The 17,839-nt window shown below is 52.6% G+C and overlaps 1 protein-coding gene across 3 annotated transcripts in view; it reads left to right on the top strand.

Annotated features, from left to right (window-relative positions):
- ABCB9 (ATP-binding cassette, sub-family B (MDR/TAP), member 9) overlaps positions 1–17,839 on the top strand; it is a 45,168-nt gene that overhangs the window by 19,626 nt on the left and 7,703 nt on the right. Inside the window, exons 3-10 of one of the 3 annotated variants that reach the window (XM_011964522.1) lie at positions 3,257–3,371; positions 3,904–4,034; positions 4,985–5,190; positions 7,561–7,758; positions 9,385–9,513; positions 11,439–11,627; positions 12,153–12,326; positions 17,066–17,225. In XM_011964522.1, coding sequence (XP_011819912.1) covers positions 3,257–3,371; positions 3,904–4,034; positions 4,985–5,190; positions 7,561–7,758; positions 9,385–9,513; positions 11,439–11,627; positions 12,153–12,326; positions 17,066–17,225 — 1,302 coding nt within the window. The remainder of the gene's footprint in view (positions 1–3,256; positions 3,372–3,903; positions 4,035–4,984; positions 5,191–7,560; positions 7,759–9,384; positions 9,514–11,438; positions 11,628–12,152; positions 12,327–17,065; positions 17,226–17,839) is intronic. The other 2 variants (XM_011964523.1, XM_011964524.1) reach the window with 2 other exon arrangements.

Raw genomic sequence — 17,839 nt, 5'->3', positions numbered from 1 at the left:
GGCTGGGTGCGGTGGCTCACACCTGTAATCCCAGCATTTTGGGAGGCCGAGGCGGGCAGATCACTTGAGGTCAGGAGTCCGAGACCAGCCTGGGCAACATGATGAAACCCTGTCTCTAATAAAAATATAAAATTTAGGCCGGGCGCAGTGGCTCACACCTATAATCCCAGCACTTTGAGAGGCCAAGGTAGGTAGACCACAAGGTCAGGAGTTCAAGATCAGCCTGGCCAACATGGTGAAACTCCGTCTCTACTAAAAATACAAAAATTAGCCGGGCACAGTGGCAGGCATCTGTAATCCCAGCTACTCAGGAGGCTGAGGCAGGAGAGTCACTTGAACCCGGGTGGCAGAGGTGGCAGCAAGCCAAAATTATGCCAATACACTCCAGCCTGGGTGACAGAGTGAGACTCCGTCTCAAAAAAAGAAAAAAAAAAAATATATATATATATATACACACACACATATATAAAATTTAGCCGGGCGTTGTGGCAGTCACCTGTAATCCCAACTACTTGGGAGGCTGAGGCATGAGAATCACTTGAACCTGGGAGGTGGAGGTTACAGTGAGCTGAGGTCATGCCACTACACTCCAGCCTGGGTAACAGACTGAGACTCCATCTCAGAAAAAAAAAAGGTGTCTCTAGTAAGAGCACTCCAGGCAGAAGGACCAGCCCATGCAAAGGTCCTGAGGCAGGAAGGTGTCCAGTTGTTCAAGAGCAGACACCAGTTAGCTAGAGCAGAGGGAGTGAGATGGAGCGGGGAGAAGACAAAGGTCTCTGCTAGCAGCTCAGTCATGCAGGTCCTTTGGGGTATTGTAAAGACTTTGGCTTTTACCATCTCACTGGATGAGAAGGGGGCTTTGGACTGTTTTGAGCCGAGGGACAAGAAGATCTGAGTTAGTTCCAACAGGATCCTGCCGTCTGCTGTGTGAACAGGCTGATGTGAGCAAAGTTGAGAGCAGGCTACTGAGATAGTCCCAATGAGGTGAATGACTTGGACCAGGGTCGGGGCAGTAGAGGCAGTGAAAGTGGTCGGGTTCTGGAAATGGTCTGTTTGCTGGTACATTGGAGAGTTTCGCGTAATTCTTGTGCAGGTTCAGCAGGACAGTTTGCCGGCATGCACAGCCCCTGGTACCCAGTAGGGCGATTATTAGCATTGGTGCTTGCTGGAACCAAAATGCTGTCACAGCTCACCGTTGCCCTCTTCTTTTCTGTGGGTAAACTGAGGCAGAAATTCAGGCTGGGCAGAACTCTGCAGCCTTGGCTGGAGACCCCGTCTGGCCAAGGACTGTGGGGACACAGGCCCTCTAGGCTGCCACCTCATGGTCCCAGCAGAGGGCACCAGAACTGCACAGTCACTATCCACATGTCTGAGCCAGGTCAGACAGTGCGAGCCAGACCTGCCCGGGGTTCATTCCCTAACCTTTATTGAGCACCTACTGTATACCCAGCCCCAAACCTGGCTCTGCTCATGGAAAGAACTTCAGTGGAAACAGGTCCTGGGATGAACAAGGGCCTGGCCTGGTGACACCACTATTTCCATAAGAGGAGAGTGGGCATTCCAGATTATTGCCGGGGGAGTCTCGTTTCTGCTGCTATCACAAAATACCACAGACTGGGTCATTTAGAAACAAGAGAAACTGATTTCTCACTGTTCTGAAGGCTGGGAAGTCCCAGATCAAGGTGCCAGCAGGCTTGGTGTTGTGAAGGCCACTCTCTGCTTCCAAGATGGTCCCTCCTTGCTGTGTCCTCCGGAGGGGAAGACTGCCGTGTCCTCACACTGCAGAAGGTGGAAGGGCGAGAGACGGCAAACCAGGCTCACAAGTCCTTTGAAAAAGGCCCTCATCCCATCCTGGAGAGCTCGGTCCTTGTGACTTACTCACCATCACATTGTGATTGTGTTTCAATGTATACATTCTGGGAGATGCATTCAGACCACAGCAGGAAGGGAAAAGAAAGAGCCCCCAGATTGGAAGCCAGTTTAGGTTTGAGTCCCACCCTTTCCCCTTGCTGTGTGACCCGGAGTAAATTTCTCAGCCTCTCTGAGTCTCCCATTCCACCCCAGCATTGTTGTGAAAACACAGTAAGGCAAGTGGGTAGGAAAGCACCCAGCAAGGTGTCAAGTGCCCCACCAGGAGGGGTGGGGTGGCAATTTCCGGCATTGCCTGGAACCAGAATAGCAACATCTTGTGAGGTTCTAGAATTTGGATTCTGAACCCAGTGAGAAGAATGAAATCAACTTTGGTGTCAATCAGCCACTGATTGCCATGTGGCCTGGGCGAGTCTTCTGATTCAACTTCACTTTCAGCCGGGTACTGTGACTCAGGCCTGTAACCCCAGCACTTTGGGAAGCTGAGGTGGGTGGATCGCTTGAGCCCAGGAGTTAGAGACCAGCCTGGGCAGCCTAGCGAAACCTCGTCTCTACAAAAAAGTACAAAAAATTTAGCTAGGCCTGGTGGCGCGTGCCTGTAGTCCCAGCTACTTAGGAGTCTGAGGTGGGAGGATCCACTGAGCCCAGGAGGTTGAGGCTGCACTCCAGCCTGGGCAACAAGAGCGAAACCCTGTCTCAAAAAGTTAAAAAAAAAAAAAAAAGAAAATATTTTACAAAAATAAAAATAAAAACAAATTAAATTAACTTTTCTCATTTGCAAAATGCGGGGTGATCCCAGGGCCTGCCCCAAAGGGAATGAAACAAAGGTCAGGAGGGGGGGCCCATACCTACAATCCCAGTACTTTGGGAGGCCGAGGTGGGAGGATTGCCTCGACCCAGGAGGTTGAGACCAGCTTGGGCAACATAGTAAGACCCCCATCTCTACAAAAATAAATAAATTAATTAATTAAATTAGCCTGGCATGGTGGCACATGCCTGTATTCCCTACTCAGGAGGCTGAGACAGGAGGATCATGTGAGCCCAGGAGTTTGATGCTGCAGTGAGCTATGATTGCACCACTGCATTCCAGCCTGGGGGACAGAGCGAGACCCTGTCTCAAAAAAGAAGAGAATGAAGCATCCCGCGGGAGCCCTGGCTCGATGCCTGGTAGCCACTACAAATAAGAACCAGCAGGCTGTGTGGATGCAAGGCCCAGTGCTCCCCTGTTCTCTGAGGCCCCACGATGGGCAGCAAGAGTTTGCCGAGGGAGGAAAGCCCACTGGTGGAGCGGGCGGATGGGTTGGTGTGTGGACTTCTGGAGCCTCAGGAGGAAGGGTGCGGGTTCCCCTGGCTGCAGATGTCCCTGAGGCTGCCCTGCCTCCCCCAGGAGAGACCTTCCTGCCCTACTACACGGGCCGAGCCATTGACGGCATCGTCATCCAGAAAAGCATGGATCAGTTCAGCACGGCTGTCACCATCGTGTGCCTGCTGGCCATTGGCAGGTAGCCGGCTCAGCCCCCACGCCCCGCCCCACCCCGCACACCCGCCTGCACCAGGGAGGGAAGGGAGGGCCTATTCCTAAGGAAGACGGGCCAGGGAGGCCCTGGAAATGCCCCTGGTGGGCCTGTCCCTCAGCTGGTCATCCTGGGAACTGGCTTCCACACTGACTTAGAGTACCCTAGAACCACACCCTGTGGTCCCTGAAAAGGGCTTCAGTCCTCAGGGTTCCCCGCTCACCCTCCCTGGCTGTTTTCCAAGCAGGAATCTAGTCCCAGACAGAACCAGCTTTGTCTGAGCTGTTCTGGAAGGGAGAGGGTCTGGCTGGCACATTTGGGTCTCTTGCCCCACCACTGTCCCCTTTGCCCTCACCTTCGGGGGGCTCCCACTGGGAATGAGGGGGACCCCACAGGGGTGCCAGCCCTGGAGCGGGGCTGCGGTGGGGCTCCCAGGCCTGCCGGCAGCGGGAGGGGGCAGCCGGGTGTGGTCATTGGTCTGGAAGGACGTCGTACTATAACATCTCTTATCTGCAATTAGCTCATTTGCCGCAGGTATTCGGGGCGGCATTTTTACCCTCATATTTGCCAGACTGAACATTCGCCTTCGAAACTGTCTCTTCCGCTCACTGGTGTCCCAGGAGACAAGCTTCTTTGATGAGAATCGCACAGGTTGGTCCTCCCAGTGCCCTAGGTGTCCTGGGGGCTGGGCCCCACCCCAGTGGGCTTGCCTGGCTCTGAGGAATGAAATGGGCGTGTGGGTGGTCTCGGCCCTCTGCCTTCGCCTCCTGCTGTTAGTTCGGGCTGGGAACACCCTGGGCTTGGCCTGTGTCCTGGGGGCTGGCTTGCTCACTGAGGTTTTGGTGTGGGCTGCGGCCTCTGTGGGGCCCTGGCCAGGCCACCCGAGGTCCCTGCAGGGGCCAAGGCCTTGCTTTCCATTGCCCCGTGGAAACCACCAGGGCCAGGACTAGCCACCCCTGTGGCCGGCAGAGACTCCGCTCCTATGGGGGTCAGCGGGTGAGGGCCAGGGACCACAACAGGAAAGACGATGGAATATCCACCAAGATCCAAGCTGAGACACACCAGCCTGGGTCCAAGCCCTGGTGCCTCCACTTGTGAACTTCACCTCTCTGAGCCTCTGTTTTCTTGTCTGTAAAATGGGAACACGGATAGTAGCCACCCATGGGGTCCTTACACAGCTCTTAGCACAGTGTCCAACTTAGGTAAGAAGTGTCTGTGCTTTTCTGCCTGCCACCAGCCAGGTTATTTCTCTAGAAGGGAAGGGGAGCTACCCCCCCTGCCAGTGACAGGGAGGAGACATGGCTTTGAAGTCTGGCTCAGTCACAGACAGGCCATGTGACTACGGGGGCCTTCCTGTTCTGAGCCCCAGCCTCCTCCGCTGTACAGCGGGATGTCATGAAGCTTAAGCAAGATGCTGGTTACTGGGATTGGCTCAGAGTAGCCCTCGAGGAGTATCTGCTCTTCTCTCCCACCTCCCAACCCCGCCCACAGGTAGGGAGGCCCAGCTTCCCAGTGTCTGTCTCAGTGGCCCCTTAGCATCCCCCACCGCCACCCCCAAAGCCCGGGTTGCTGTGGCAGGAGCTGAGCTGCCTGTGTTCCAGGGGACCTCATCTCCCGCCTGACCTCGGACACCACCATGGTCAGCGACCTGGTCTCCCAGAACATCAATGTCTTTCTGCGGAACACGGTCAAGGTCACGGGCGTGGTGGTCTTCATGTTCAGCCTCTCATGGCAGCTCTCCTTGGTCACCTTCATGGGCTTCCCCATCATCATGATGGTGTCCAACGTCTACGGCAAGTACTACAAGGTAGGCCCGCCCCGACCCTGCTGGGGGCTGTGCACCCTGGCAGCCCCCAAACATCCCCAAATAGCCCCTTAGGGGCTCAGGGGGCCACTAAGGGCTAGTGAAGGACTGGTCTCAAGGCTGTGTTTGCATTCATTCATTCATTTGTTTGCTCATTCAGTAAATAATGATTGAGCATCTGCTATGTCCCAGGCACTGGGACACATCAGTGAAACAGCCAAGGCCCTTGCCTTCCTGGAATTTGTATTCTAGTGGCAGAGACAGATACTAGGTACCAACAGCACAAAGAATAAGAATCCACAATACAGTAAAAGATGGTCAGTGCTAAGGAGAAATATGAAGTGAGGAGCAGAGGGATTGGGAGCATTGGGGGTAGTTGCAATTTTAAATTTTACTTGCTGGCTGGGCCCGGTGGGTCATGCCTGTAATCCCAGAACTTTGGGAGACACAGGCATGAGGACCACTTGAACCTAGGAGTTCGAGACAAGGTTGGGCAATATAGCAAGACCCCATCTCTAAAAAAAAAAATTTTTTTTTGTAATTAGCTGAGTTTGGTGGCACATGCCTGTGGTCCCAGCTACCTGGGAGGCTGAGGTGGAGGATTGCCTAAGCCCAGGAGGTCGAGGCTGTAGTGAGCTATGATTGTGCCACTATACTCTAGCCTGGGTAACAGAACAGGACCCTGTCTCTAAAATGAATGAATAAATACAAGTTAAATAAGTCTTGCTGAGAAGGGTCTGAAGGAGGCGGGCGTCTTGGGAGGTATGTGCTGAGCAGAGGGCACAGCCAGTGGAAAGGCCCTGGGTTGGAACGTGCCTGGCGTGTATGTGGGGATAGTGTGGGCCTGCCGTGATGCCATCATGGGCAGGCTGCTGGCCCCTCTGGCCACCCCACAGCGCTGCTTCTGCTTCGGAGCTAGGCCCGTGAGCCAGGTTTGGCCTCACCCTCCTTCAGCTTCCCAAATGGGTGGGTGCCCCCGAGCCCTAAGGGACAGACAGGCTGGGTTCAGACAGGCAGGGCTGTGACCCCGTGACAGGTGCAGGCAACCCCCTCACAGTCACCTAGGCCCACGCGGGGTACTTCTGAGCAGGGGCTCGGATGCATGACGGCCTCCAGGTGGTGCCGGGTAAGTAACTGTCGCAGCTCCATTGGAGTCTTTGGTGTTGGTGACCTGAGACCAGGGTAGCAAAGGAAGCCGTCTCCCACCCAGCCCCCGGTGAGGCCACTCCCCACAGCCTTCTCCAGCCACACCGGAGGGACCTCTTCCTGAAGTTCCAGGTCACGAACCTCCCCGCTGTCCTCACTGAGATGAGAAAGTAAATCTATTCTTTAGAGTCTGAGCCGTTTCCGGCATGCTGCTCCCCACCTCTTGCTTCCAGTCTTCCCACCAGCCCCTGGTACAGAGCAGGAAACCCTGGAGCTCCCCCTCAGCCCCCACCTCTGTGTGCACTGCAGGCCCTGCCTTTGAGCTCAGCTAAGGGAGGCCTCAGGAAGGCTCTGTGTGGGTTTTCCACCCCATGCCTGAATGTGTTGTGTATAGTCAGTGAGTCATCTCCACAAGCCACACACACTGCCCGTGGCCAGACATGACTCAGGCACCCTGCATGCTTCCTGTGGCCAGGGTGTGACACATGGCCATGGGACATGCCAGTGCATGCTCCTGTCCTGGCCTCTAGGGCAGCCTTCCTGGCTGGCTTGAGGATCAGCATAGTGACTCCTGCAAAGTGTGAACAACTCCACCCAGGGGCCTCTTCCAGGACTCTGGTGAACAGCAGCCTGATGGCCGCACACTTGGGACCACTTTTCAGCTCTGCATGTGGTGACATGCACATGGTGTGGGCAGATTTCACAACCCATGGCCCCTGCCACCATCTAGAACTTGGCTGGGAGTTCTGGAATCTCTTTGTCAACCCTCAGGCTCTAACATAATTTATGTTGATGATGTAAATGGTGCCCCTTTAATAGTTTGTGTTTCTTGTATAGTGTACAACCTGAACAACCGTCCAAGGCATCCCCTGCTCTTCCAGCACAGAGTCAGGTGTTGAGGCCCCTTTTCTGAAAGGATTACCAAAAACTGTCCAGTCATGAATAACCTCTTTTGAATACTGGGGATGACTTAATGATCAGCACCCCCCATCCTTCAGGAACTGAAACCATCGCCCCAAAAGCCTCTCTGGAGTTGACTATCTGAGTGTGTCCAATTGAGCCAGAAAGAGATGGGGGAGAAAGGGCTAGATTTTGTCTTTTTGTCCCAGGAACCTCTTGCATATAGCTGGTGCCAGCGAAGGGTGGGAAAAAACAGAGAGGCCTGGGGGCTCCAGTACATAGTGAGGCTATTTTGGGGTCTTCTTCTTGTCCCCCTCCTGTCCATAGAGGCTCTCCAAAGAGGTCCAGAATGCCCTGGCCAGAGCGAGCAACACGGCCGAGGAGACCATCAGCGCCATGAAGACTGTCCGGAGCTTCGCCAACGAGGAGGAGGAGGCAGAGGTGTACCTGCGGAAGCTGCAGCAGGTGTACAAGCTGAACAGGAAGGAGGCGGCCGCCTACATGTACTACGTCTGGGGCAGCGGGGTATGTGCCCCTGGCCAGGCAGCTCTGGCTGTGGAGGGAAGGGATGCAAAGATGGGGGAAGCCCTCGATCTAGGACTTCAGCCCTGCATGTTGGTGTCAAGCTGGTAGAAATCTTTCTTTCTTTCTTTTCTTTCTTTTCTTTTCTTTCTTTCTTTCTTTTCTCTTTCTTTCTTTCTTTTTCTTTCTTTCTTTCTTTTTCTTTCTTTCTTTCTTTTTTTTTTTCTTTCTGTCTCTCTCTCTCTTCTTTCTTTTCTTTCTTTCTTTCTTTCTTGACAGAGCCTCGCTCTGTCACCCAGGCTGGAGTGCAGTGGCGCCATCTCAGCTCACTGCAACCTCCGCCTCCTGGGTTCAAGCGATTCTCCTGCCTCAGCCTCTTGCATAGCTGGGACCACAGGCACCCGCCACCATGCCTGGCCAATTTTTGTATTTTTGGTACAGACAGGGTTTCACTGTGTTGGCCAGGCTGGTCTCGAACTCCTGAGCTCAGGTTATCCACCCGCGTCAGCCTCCCAAAGTGCTGGGATTACAGGCATGAGCCACTGTGCCTGGCTGAGAATCTTTCCAGGATGCAAGGCCACCCCTCTCTCCCCCTCACCTGGCGTGGGGTGGCAGGGTGGGAGCTTTCTTTTCCCAGCTGGGGAAACATCCTTGCTGAGGTGGGGAGTCAGCAGGTCCCTAGGCCACTTTCGGGCAGGTCTCATGTCACAGCCACACACACTCCTGACAGTGTCTGGCACACTCCCGGGAGCGAGTCACAGCCCCTCCTTGGAGGATGGGGAGCACTTGGATCATGTCACTGTCCCACTGGCCACACATGGGAGGTGGGCAGGTCAGGGCATAGCTGGCGAGGAATGAGGAGGGTTTGGAGTGAGAGGGAGGAGGGAGTCGGTGGTCTACAGGGGAGCCAGGGGACAGAGGATATCTGGGTCCTCCTGGGCTGCCACCTCCTGAAAGTACCAGCCAAGGAGGAGAGGAGGGGCTGGGGCCAGCTCAGCCGGCCGAGCCTCTTAGCAATCTGTCTGCCGGCAGGGGGTGCCTTTGCAGCTTCCACCAAGGCACGGTGGTCCAGACAGCAGCCTAGTTCTGGCTGGGCATGAGGAGGACAGATGGAGTCCCTGATTGGGTGTGGGCTGCCATGGGTACTCAGACTCCACTCCCTTCCCAGATGCCCCCCAGGCACAGAAGGAAGGCACGGGCACCCCCAGCACAGCCCCTTCTTCACGGAACCCCGCTGGGGGAGGAAACACAGAGTTCGCTGTGTGACCTTAGCCAGGGCACTTGCCCTCTCTGAGTCATGCTCTTCCCCATGAGGAGGATGAATAGCTCCCGTGTGGCCAAGCTGAGGAGCCTGGGGGTGGCATGTGTGTGCCAGGGCTCACAAAGAAAGCCTTGTTCTGTGGCCAAACCCACAGCCTGCTCCAGCTGGAGGCCTCTGTAGGGAAATGCCCGGGGCAGGGGCGGGCCTGAGTGACAGGCCTTGGAAGGCACCCCTGCCAATGGCTGGCATTTCAGTTTGTGGCTGAGTCTGCCCTCACCTCCCCCTGCAGCCTGGGATGGGGCAGGGAATGGGGGATAGTGGGGGATCTAAAGTCCCCCCGACCCATATCCCCTCTCCCTCTGCCCCAGCTCACACTGCTGGTGGTCCAGGTCAGCATCCTCTACTACGGGGGCCACCTTGTCATCTCGGGCCAGATGACCAGCGGCAACCTCATCGCCTTCATCATCTACGAGTTTGTCCTGGGAGATTGTATGGAGGTGAGGGGCCAGTGCTTCCAGGGATCCAGAGAGAAGGGAGGGGTGTGGGGAAGAGGGATCTTAACGGGGTGGTGGGGCTCCGGGGGCTCTGAGCAATGTGGTATTTCTCCCTAAGGTAAGTAGGGGAGACAGCACGATCATGTCAAGAATGATGATACTAGGCAGGGCGTGGTGGCTCACGCCTAGAATCCCAGAACTTTGGGAGGCGGAGGCAGGTGGATCACTTGAGGTCAGGAGTTCGAGACTGGACTCAAGTGATCTTCCCACCTTAGCCACTTGAGTAGCTGGGGTTATAGGCACCCGCCACCACACCCAACATGCCACCACACCCAGCTAATTTTTTTTTTTGAGACAGAGTCTTGCTCTGTCCCCCAGGCTGGAGTATAGTGGTACAATCTCAGCTCACTGCAACCTCTGCCTCCGGTTTCAAGCTGTTCTCCTGCCTCACCCTCCCCAGTAGCTGGGACTACAGGCACGCACCACCATGCCCAGCTAATTTTTGTACTCTTAGTAGAGAGGGGGTTTCACCATGTTGGCCAGGCTGATCTCGAACTTCTGACCTCAAATGATCCGCCTGCCTCGGCCTCCCAAAGTGCTGGGATTACAGGCCCCGTGCCCGACCAGCTCTGGGGTTTTGAGTGTTTACTACCAGCTGTTGTCTTCACAGCAACAGGACACAGGTGCTGATATCACCCCCATATCACCAGTGAGGACATTCAGCACCTAAGAGCCTGAACTCAGGAGACAGACGGGCCTGGATTCAAATCCTGGCTCTGCCACTTCTAGGCTGTGTGACCTGGGCCAAGTTACTTGAGCCCTCTGTGCCTGAGTTTCCTCATCAGTAAAAAAACAGATAATGTTAGAACCTGCCTCCTAACATACAGGGCATGCTTGGCCGGGTACAGTGGCCCACACCTGTAATCCCAGCACTTGGGAGGCTGAGGCAGGCGGATTCCTTGAGCTCAGAAGTTTGAGAGCAGCCTGGGCAACACGGCGCAACCCCATTTCTGCTGAAAATACAAAAAATTAACTGGGCGTGGTGGTGGCTCATGCCTGTGGTCCCAGCTATTCGGGAGGCTGAGGTTGGAGAATCGCTTGAACTCAGGAGGCAGAAGTTGCAGTGAGCAAGATCGCACCACTGCACTCCAGCCTGGGCAACAGAGTGAGACCCTCCTCTCAAAAACATAAATACATAAAAGCAGAATGCTCAAGAAAATGGGCCATTACTGTGATTTACATTCATATTCTATGTATTTTTACCCAAGGAGAATATATTTATAGTACACATTAAGACCCATTTTGAAAATTGAAATCAAGCCAGGTCTGGTGGCTCATGCCTGTAATCCCAGCACTTTGGGAGGGTGAGGTGGGAGGATCACTTAAGGTCAGGAGTTTGAGACCAGCCTGGCCAACATGGTGAAACCCTGTCTCTACTAAAAATACAAATACTAGCTGGGCGTGGTGGCGAGCACCTGTAATCCCAGCTACTCTGGAGGCTGAGGCAGGAGAATCGCTTGACTTGGGAGGTGGAGGGTGCAGTGAGCCAAGATTGCACCAGTGCACTCCAGCCTGGGCGACAGAGTGAGACTCCATCTCAAAAAAAAAAAAAGCTGTGTTATGGCAATTGAGAGACCAAGGCTGGATTCCCGCTGTGCCACACCCCTGCCGGTTCCTGTGCCTCCATCTGCTCCTGTCGGGATGATAGCACCTACTCGGCTGGATGGCTGGGAGAGTGCTGGTGACGCTGCTGTCCTCACCTCCCCTAACTGTCGTTATCTAATGCAACAGTGAGTGGTCACTGGCCTCCTGCACCTCCCCACCAGAACTCTTTGCTTTCTCTGTACCCGCCTCATCTCTCTACTAGCAGGGGTGGGTCCTAGGAGTCGGGTGTCAGTGGGACAGGAACGCGTGTCTCCTCTCCCCAGTCCGTGGGCTCCGTCTACAGTGGCCTGATGCAGGGAGTAGGGGCTGCTGAGAAGGTGTTCGAGTTCATCGACCGGCAGCCAACCATGGTGCACGATGGCAGCTTGGCCCCCGACCACCTGGAGGGCCGGGTGGACTTTGAGAACGTGACCTTCACCTACCGCACTCGGCCCCACACCCAGGTCCTGCAGGTGAGGGCACGGCTTGAGGCCTGCCAGAATCAGCCTTTCCGTCACCCCATTTCTCACGTACCTCCTATACTCCAGGCTGTGGCAGTGCAGCTGGGAATATGTCAGGCAAGATCCTTGCCCTCCAGGAGTTTTGGGCTCCAGTTGGGGAAGACAGATACTTAACAGAATGATTCCAGATAACAAGTGCTAGAAAGAAAATAGATCAGGGGGCTGTGGTAGGGATGGTCCATGGGAATGGTGATAACAGTCAAGAAGGGGTTCTCGGAGGAGGTGACATTTGAGGTGAGACCTCATCAGAGGGCTCCCTGCAGAGAGAACATTCCAGACAGAGGAAACAGCAAATCTAAAGGTGCTTCCAAGTCCTAGTGTCCTAGAAAGGAGAACGTTTAGGGGCCAGCAGTGTCCAAGCGAGGCAGAGGCACATGGGGTGGGCTGGGAAGGGCACCCACCTGTGTTGAAGGCCAGGGCATCCAGTCCTGGGACCTGAGCCAATGACCCCACACTGTGCCTGTGTGTTCTTTGCAGAATGTCTCCTTCAGCCTGTGCCCCGGCAAGGTGACGGCCCTGGTGGGGCCCTCGGGCAGCGGGAAGAGCTCCTGCGTCAACATCCTAGAGAACTTCTACCCCCTGGAGGGAGGCCGCGTGCTGCTGGACGGCAAGCCCATCAGCGCCTACGACCACAAGTACTTGCACCGTGTGGTATGTGGATGGGCCTGGGCCACACTCCTCTGCCCTTTCTGCGTCTGTCTTTCTCGTGAGCTGTAACAGGTGCAGAAGAGGGCACTAAAGATAAATGGACAGTTCAAAGAATTATCACCAATTACAGCGCCCTCCTAGAGAAACAGAACATTCTTGGCCGGGCGCAGTGGCTCACACCTGTAATCCCAGCACTTTGGGAAGCTGAGGCTGGAGGATTCCTTGAGGCCAGCCTGGACAACATAGTGAGACTCCGTCTCTATTAAAAAAGAAAAAAAGGGCAGGTGTGATGGCCTACACCTGTAATCCCAGCACTTTGGGAGGCCGAGGCAGGTGGATTGCTTGAGCTCGAGAGTTCAAGACCAGCCTGGCCAACATGGCGAAACCCCATCTCTACTAAAAATAGAAAAATTAGCCGGGTGTGGTGGCACATGCCTATAATCTCAGCTACTCGGGAGGTTGAGGCACGAGAGTCACTTGAACCCAGGAGGTAGAGGTTGCAATGAGCTGAGATTGGGCCACTGCACTGCAGTCTGGGCAACAGAATGAGACTCTGTCTCAAGGAAAAAAAAAAAAAGAAATAGAACATTCTGGCACTCCAGAAGCCTCCTCCTCCCCCTGTCATGTGTCCCTTCTCTTCCCCCAAGAAGTAATGTCTTGACTTTTAGAGTCTTCATGTTCTTGCTTTTCCCTGGTTCTGCCATCTCTGTGTGCACCCTCAAACAGCAGAGCTCTGTGCTGCCTGCTTGGAACTTCATCTGGGTAGAATTCTGATTGGTGTGTGGATTAGCTTGTGTCTTGTGTCTCCTACTCGACCTTGTGAGTCATCCAGGTTGAGGCTGGGGACAGAGTTCGTTCATTTTCATTGCTGGGTGGTAGCCCACTGTACAAATGTCTATCACAATTATTTATGCATGCTGGATATTTGGGTTGCTTCCCTTTTTTTTTTTTTTTTTTTTTTTTGAGATGGAGTCTTGCTCTGTTGCCCAAGCTGGAGTGCAGTGGTGCAGTCTCAGCTCACTACAGCCTCTGCACTCCCGGGTTCAAGCTATTCTCCTATCTCAGCCTCCCTACTATCTGGGATTATAGGAGTGCGCCACCATGCCTGACTAATTTTTGTATTTTTAATACAGACAGGGTTTCACCATGTTTCCCAGGCTGGTCTCAAACCCTTGAACTTAGGTGATCAGCCTGCCTTGGCCTCCCAAAGTGCTGGGATTGCAGGCATGAGCCACCACACCTGGCTGGGTTGTTTCCCTTTATATTTTATTTTATTTTATTTTATTTTATTTATTTAGTTATTATTTATTTATTTATTTATTTTTTTTTTTTGAGATGGAGTCTCGCTCTGTCACCCAGGCTGGAGTGCAGTGGCATGATCTCGGCTCACTGCAAGCTCTGCCTCCCGGGTTCAAGCCATTCTCCTGCCTCAGCCTCCTGAGTAGCTGGGACCACAGGTGCCCGCCATAACGCCTGGCTAATTTTTTGTATTTTTAGTGGAGACGGGGTTTCGCCATGTTAGCCAGGATGGTCTCAATCTCCTGACCTCGTGATCCACACTCCTCGGCCTCCCAAAGTGCTGAGATTACAGGCATGAGCCACCACGCCTGGCCTATTTTTATTTTTTTGAGACAGGGTCTCCCTCTGTTGCCCAGGCTGGAGTGCAGTGGCACAGTCACAACTCACTGCAGCCTCAGAGTCCTGTGCTCAAGCCATCCTCCCACCTCAACCTCCCAAGTAGCTGGGACTGCAGGCACATGCCACCATGCCCAGCTAATTTTATTTTTTTTGTAGACATATGGTCTCACCATGTTGCCCAGGCTGATCTCAAACACCTGGCCTCAAGTGATCCTCCTGCCTTAGCCTCCCAAAGTGCTGGGATGACAGGTGTGAGCCTCCGTACCTGGCCTGTTTTTCAGTTTTGTTTTGTTTTGTTTTGTTTTACCATTACCAAAAATACCAATGTGGGATATGGACAATTTTGTCTATGTTTTCTGGTGTACATGAGTATGTTCTCCCAAGGTATAATCCTAAGAGTAGAAAGCTTGGTGATAGTGGATGTACATCCCCAGCTGCAGTAGTTTCTGCCACAACAGCTATCCCCAGGTGGTTATACCAATTTATATTCTACATTTTACATTCTACCAGCAGTGAAGGAGAGTGTCAGCTGTTCCACATTTAGGTCATCTCCAGTACTCAAAATAGGCTATTCATGACTGTACAGTTTTTAGTAATCCTTTCAGGAAAGGAACCGTAACACCTGTCCCTGTGCTGGCCTAAGAGCAGGGATGCCCTGGATGGTTGCTCAGGTTGTGCACTGTCCAAGAAATATAAACTATTAAGGAAGCACCATTTACATCATCAATATAAATTATGTGAAAGCCTGGGTGTTGGCACAGAGATTCCAGAACTCCTAGCCAAGGTCTAGATGGTGGTGAGGGCCATGGGTTATGAAATCTGCCCACACCATGTGCATGTAACCAGAGGTAGATTGTTGTGAAGTGGTGCCAAGTGGGGGGCCACCAGGCTGCTGCTCACCCAAGTTTTAGAAGAGGCCCCTGGGTAGAGCTGTTCACACTTTGCAATAGGTACCACACTTCAATTCTCAGACACCTAGCATTATCAGTCCTGAATTTTTGCTAACTGGTGAGAATGTAGTGGTAGCTTATTGTGGTTTTTTGCGTTTTCCTGATTACCGAAGATATTAAACACCTTTTCATATATTTATTGGCCATTTGGTTTTCCTTCTTCATGAATAGCCTCTCTTAATTATTTATTTATGTACTTTTGCTTTCTTTTCTTTTTTTTTTTTAAGATGGAGTCTCGTTCTGTGGCCCAGGCTGGAGTGCTGTGGCGTGATCTCGGCTCACTGCAACCTCTTCCTCCTGGGTTCAAGCAATTCTCCTGCCTTAGCCTCCCAAGTAGCTGGGACTACAGGCACATACCACCACACTTGGCTAATTTTTTGTATTTTTAGTAGAGACAAGGTTTTACCATGTTGGCCAGGCTGGTCTCGAACTCCTGACCTCAAGTGATACGCACACCTCAGCCTCCCAAAGTGCTGGGAGTAAGCTATGGTGCCTGGCCTATTTATGTACTTTTTGTTTGAGATAGGACCTCGCCCTGTCACCCAGGCTGGAATTTGGTGGTGTGATCATGATTCACTGTAGCCACGACCTCCTGGGCTCCAGCAATCCTCCCACATCAGCACATCAGCCTCCTGAGGGACTATAGGTGCACACCACCACATCTGGTCAACTTTTTTTTTTTTTTCCAAGATGGAGTTTTGCTCTTGTTGCCTAGGCCAGAGTACAATGGCACGCTCTCCACTCACCACAACCTCTGCCTCATGGGTTCAAGCGATTCTCCTGCCGCATCCTCCCGAGTAGCTGGGATTACAGGCATGCGCCACCACACCTGGCTAATTTTGTGTTTTTAGTAGAGACGGGGTTTCTCCATGTTGGTCGGGCTAGTCTGGAACTCTTGACCTCAGATGATCTTCCCACCTTGGCCTCCCAAAGTGCTAGGATTATGGGCATGAGCCACTGTGGACACCTGGCCAATTTTTTAATTATTGAGACGGGCTCTCACTATGTTGCCCAGGCTGATCTCAAACTCCTGGGCTCAAGCCATCCTCCCACCTTAGCCTCCCAAAGTGCTGGGGTTACAGGTGTGAACCACCATGCCTGGCCTCTAAATTTAAATTTAAAAATGTTAATTTCCGTAAACAGAAAACAATAAAATGCTACAAGCAAATCATATTCTCATAGTTATAATGAATCTTGTAACTAAGACATGAGTGTCCCCCTCTACCTTACCTTTTGAGTTCCAACATATGGAGGTAACCAGTGTTAACAGTTTAGTAAATACCCTTTTCAGTGTGTTTCCTATCTTTATAGAAATATATCCGTATGTGAAGGCACATGCTGATAATTTTTTTAAACAAAAATAGAATCATGCTGTGTATATGTACCTATTGCAATTCAGTTTTAAGGATGCGCTGTCACTATTTAACCAATCCCCACTTACGGACACCTAGATTGTTTCTATTTTAATTTAATTAATTAACTAGTTATTTTTTGCTACTTACCGTGTTGCAATGATATCTTCCATACTATGTTTTTTTTCATTTTGTAGATATGGGGTCTTGCTGTGTTGCCCAAGCTGGTCTTGAACCCCTAGACTAAAGAAGTTCTCCTGCCTCTGCCTCCCTAAGTGCTGGGATTACAGGCATAAGCCACCAAGCCTGGCCATACTATTATTTTTGCAGGCCCAGGTTCCTGAAACTGGAATCTAGAGATGATAGCTCCTTTAAATTGTTCTCTTAGAGGGGAGGGGACCACCGCCTGGGCAGTCTGTGACCTGGAGCCCTGCTGTGGCCTCTTGCTTCCTGAGATGGGCAAACTCATTCAGAGCAACATTCTATACTCTATTCCTCTTTCTTTTTTTCCAGGACAGGGATGGCCAGTGAGCTTTCTCTTGGAGGTCAGGGAACTTGGCTTATCCCAGAGCAGCAAATGTAGCAGGCCCCGTTTGCTGATTAGGGGAGGGTGAGGGCTTGTGGGTACAGGCAGGAGTCGCTGTTGGGGAAGAAGAGAAGCAGCTCAGTGTAGTCACTGGGCCCTGATCAGGTTTCAGGCCTGAGACTGCTGGCGTCTCCAGGCCCCAGGCAGCAAGGCTGCTGGGGACAGCTGGATGAACACATTCCTGGACTTTCATGCCCCGTGCTTCCTCCTCCCCAGATCTCCCTGGTGAGCCAGGAGCCCGTGCTGTTCGCCCGCTCCATCACAGACAACATCTCCTATGGCCTGCCCACTGTGCCCTTCGAGATGGTGGTGGAGGCCGCACAGAAGGCCAACGCCCACGGCTTCATCATGGAACTGCAGGACGGCTACAGCACAGGTGTGGAGCTGGGGGTGGCCCCTCTCCTGGGCCCACAGGGTCACCCTCAGGGACATAACCTTCTTGAGGGTTAAAGACTGCCCTCTGCTACCTGCTCTCTTTTTGTGAAGATGGGGTCCCGCTACGTTACCCAGGCTAGACTCGACCTCCTGGGCTCAAGCAATCTTCTTGCAATCCCCAAAGGGCTGGGATTACAGGCATGAGCCACTGTGCTCTGACTCACCAAAGTATGTACTAACTAAATTATTACAGAAGCCCATACACTGGAATATTATGCTGCTGGGAAAAAGAGGAAGTAGAAGGAGGAGGAGGAGGTGGAGGCAGAGGAGGAGGCAGCTCTCCATATATCAGTATAGAAAGGTCACTGAGATATGATGCTAAGTGAAAAGAGCCAGGTGCAGAGTATAACGAGCTGTTGATTTTTCCTATTAAAGGATCAGGGAGATAAAAATAACATGTTCATATTTGCATAAAGAAACTCGATAAGGACGTGTAAGCAACTAATGAAAGAAGTTTTGGTGGGAGCAGGAGGGAACTGAAGAAAGGACTTAAACTTTTCATTATTTATAGTTTTTTGTTTTTTTTTTTTTTTTTTGAGATGGAGTCTTGCTCTG

Source organism: Mandrillus leucophaeus, unplaced genomic scaffold (assembly GCF_000951045.1).
Source record: "Mandrillus leucophaeus isolate KB7577 unplaced genomic scaffold, Mleu.le_1.0 Scaffold7, whole genome shotgun sequence".
Classification (NCBI taxonomy): Eukaryota; Metazoa; Chordata; class Mammalia; order Primates; family Cercopithecidae; genus Mandrillus; species Mandrillus leucophaeus.
This window is presented reverse-complemented; position numbering and strand designations above follow the sequence as displayed.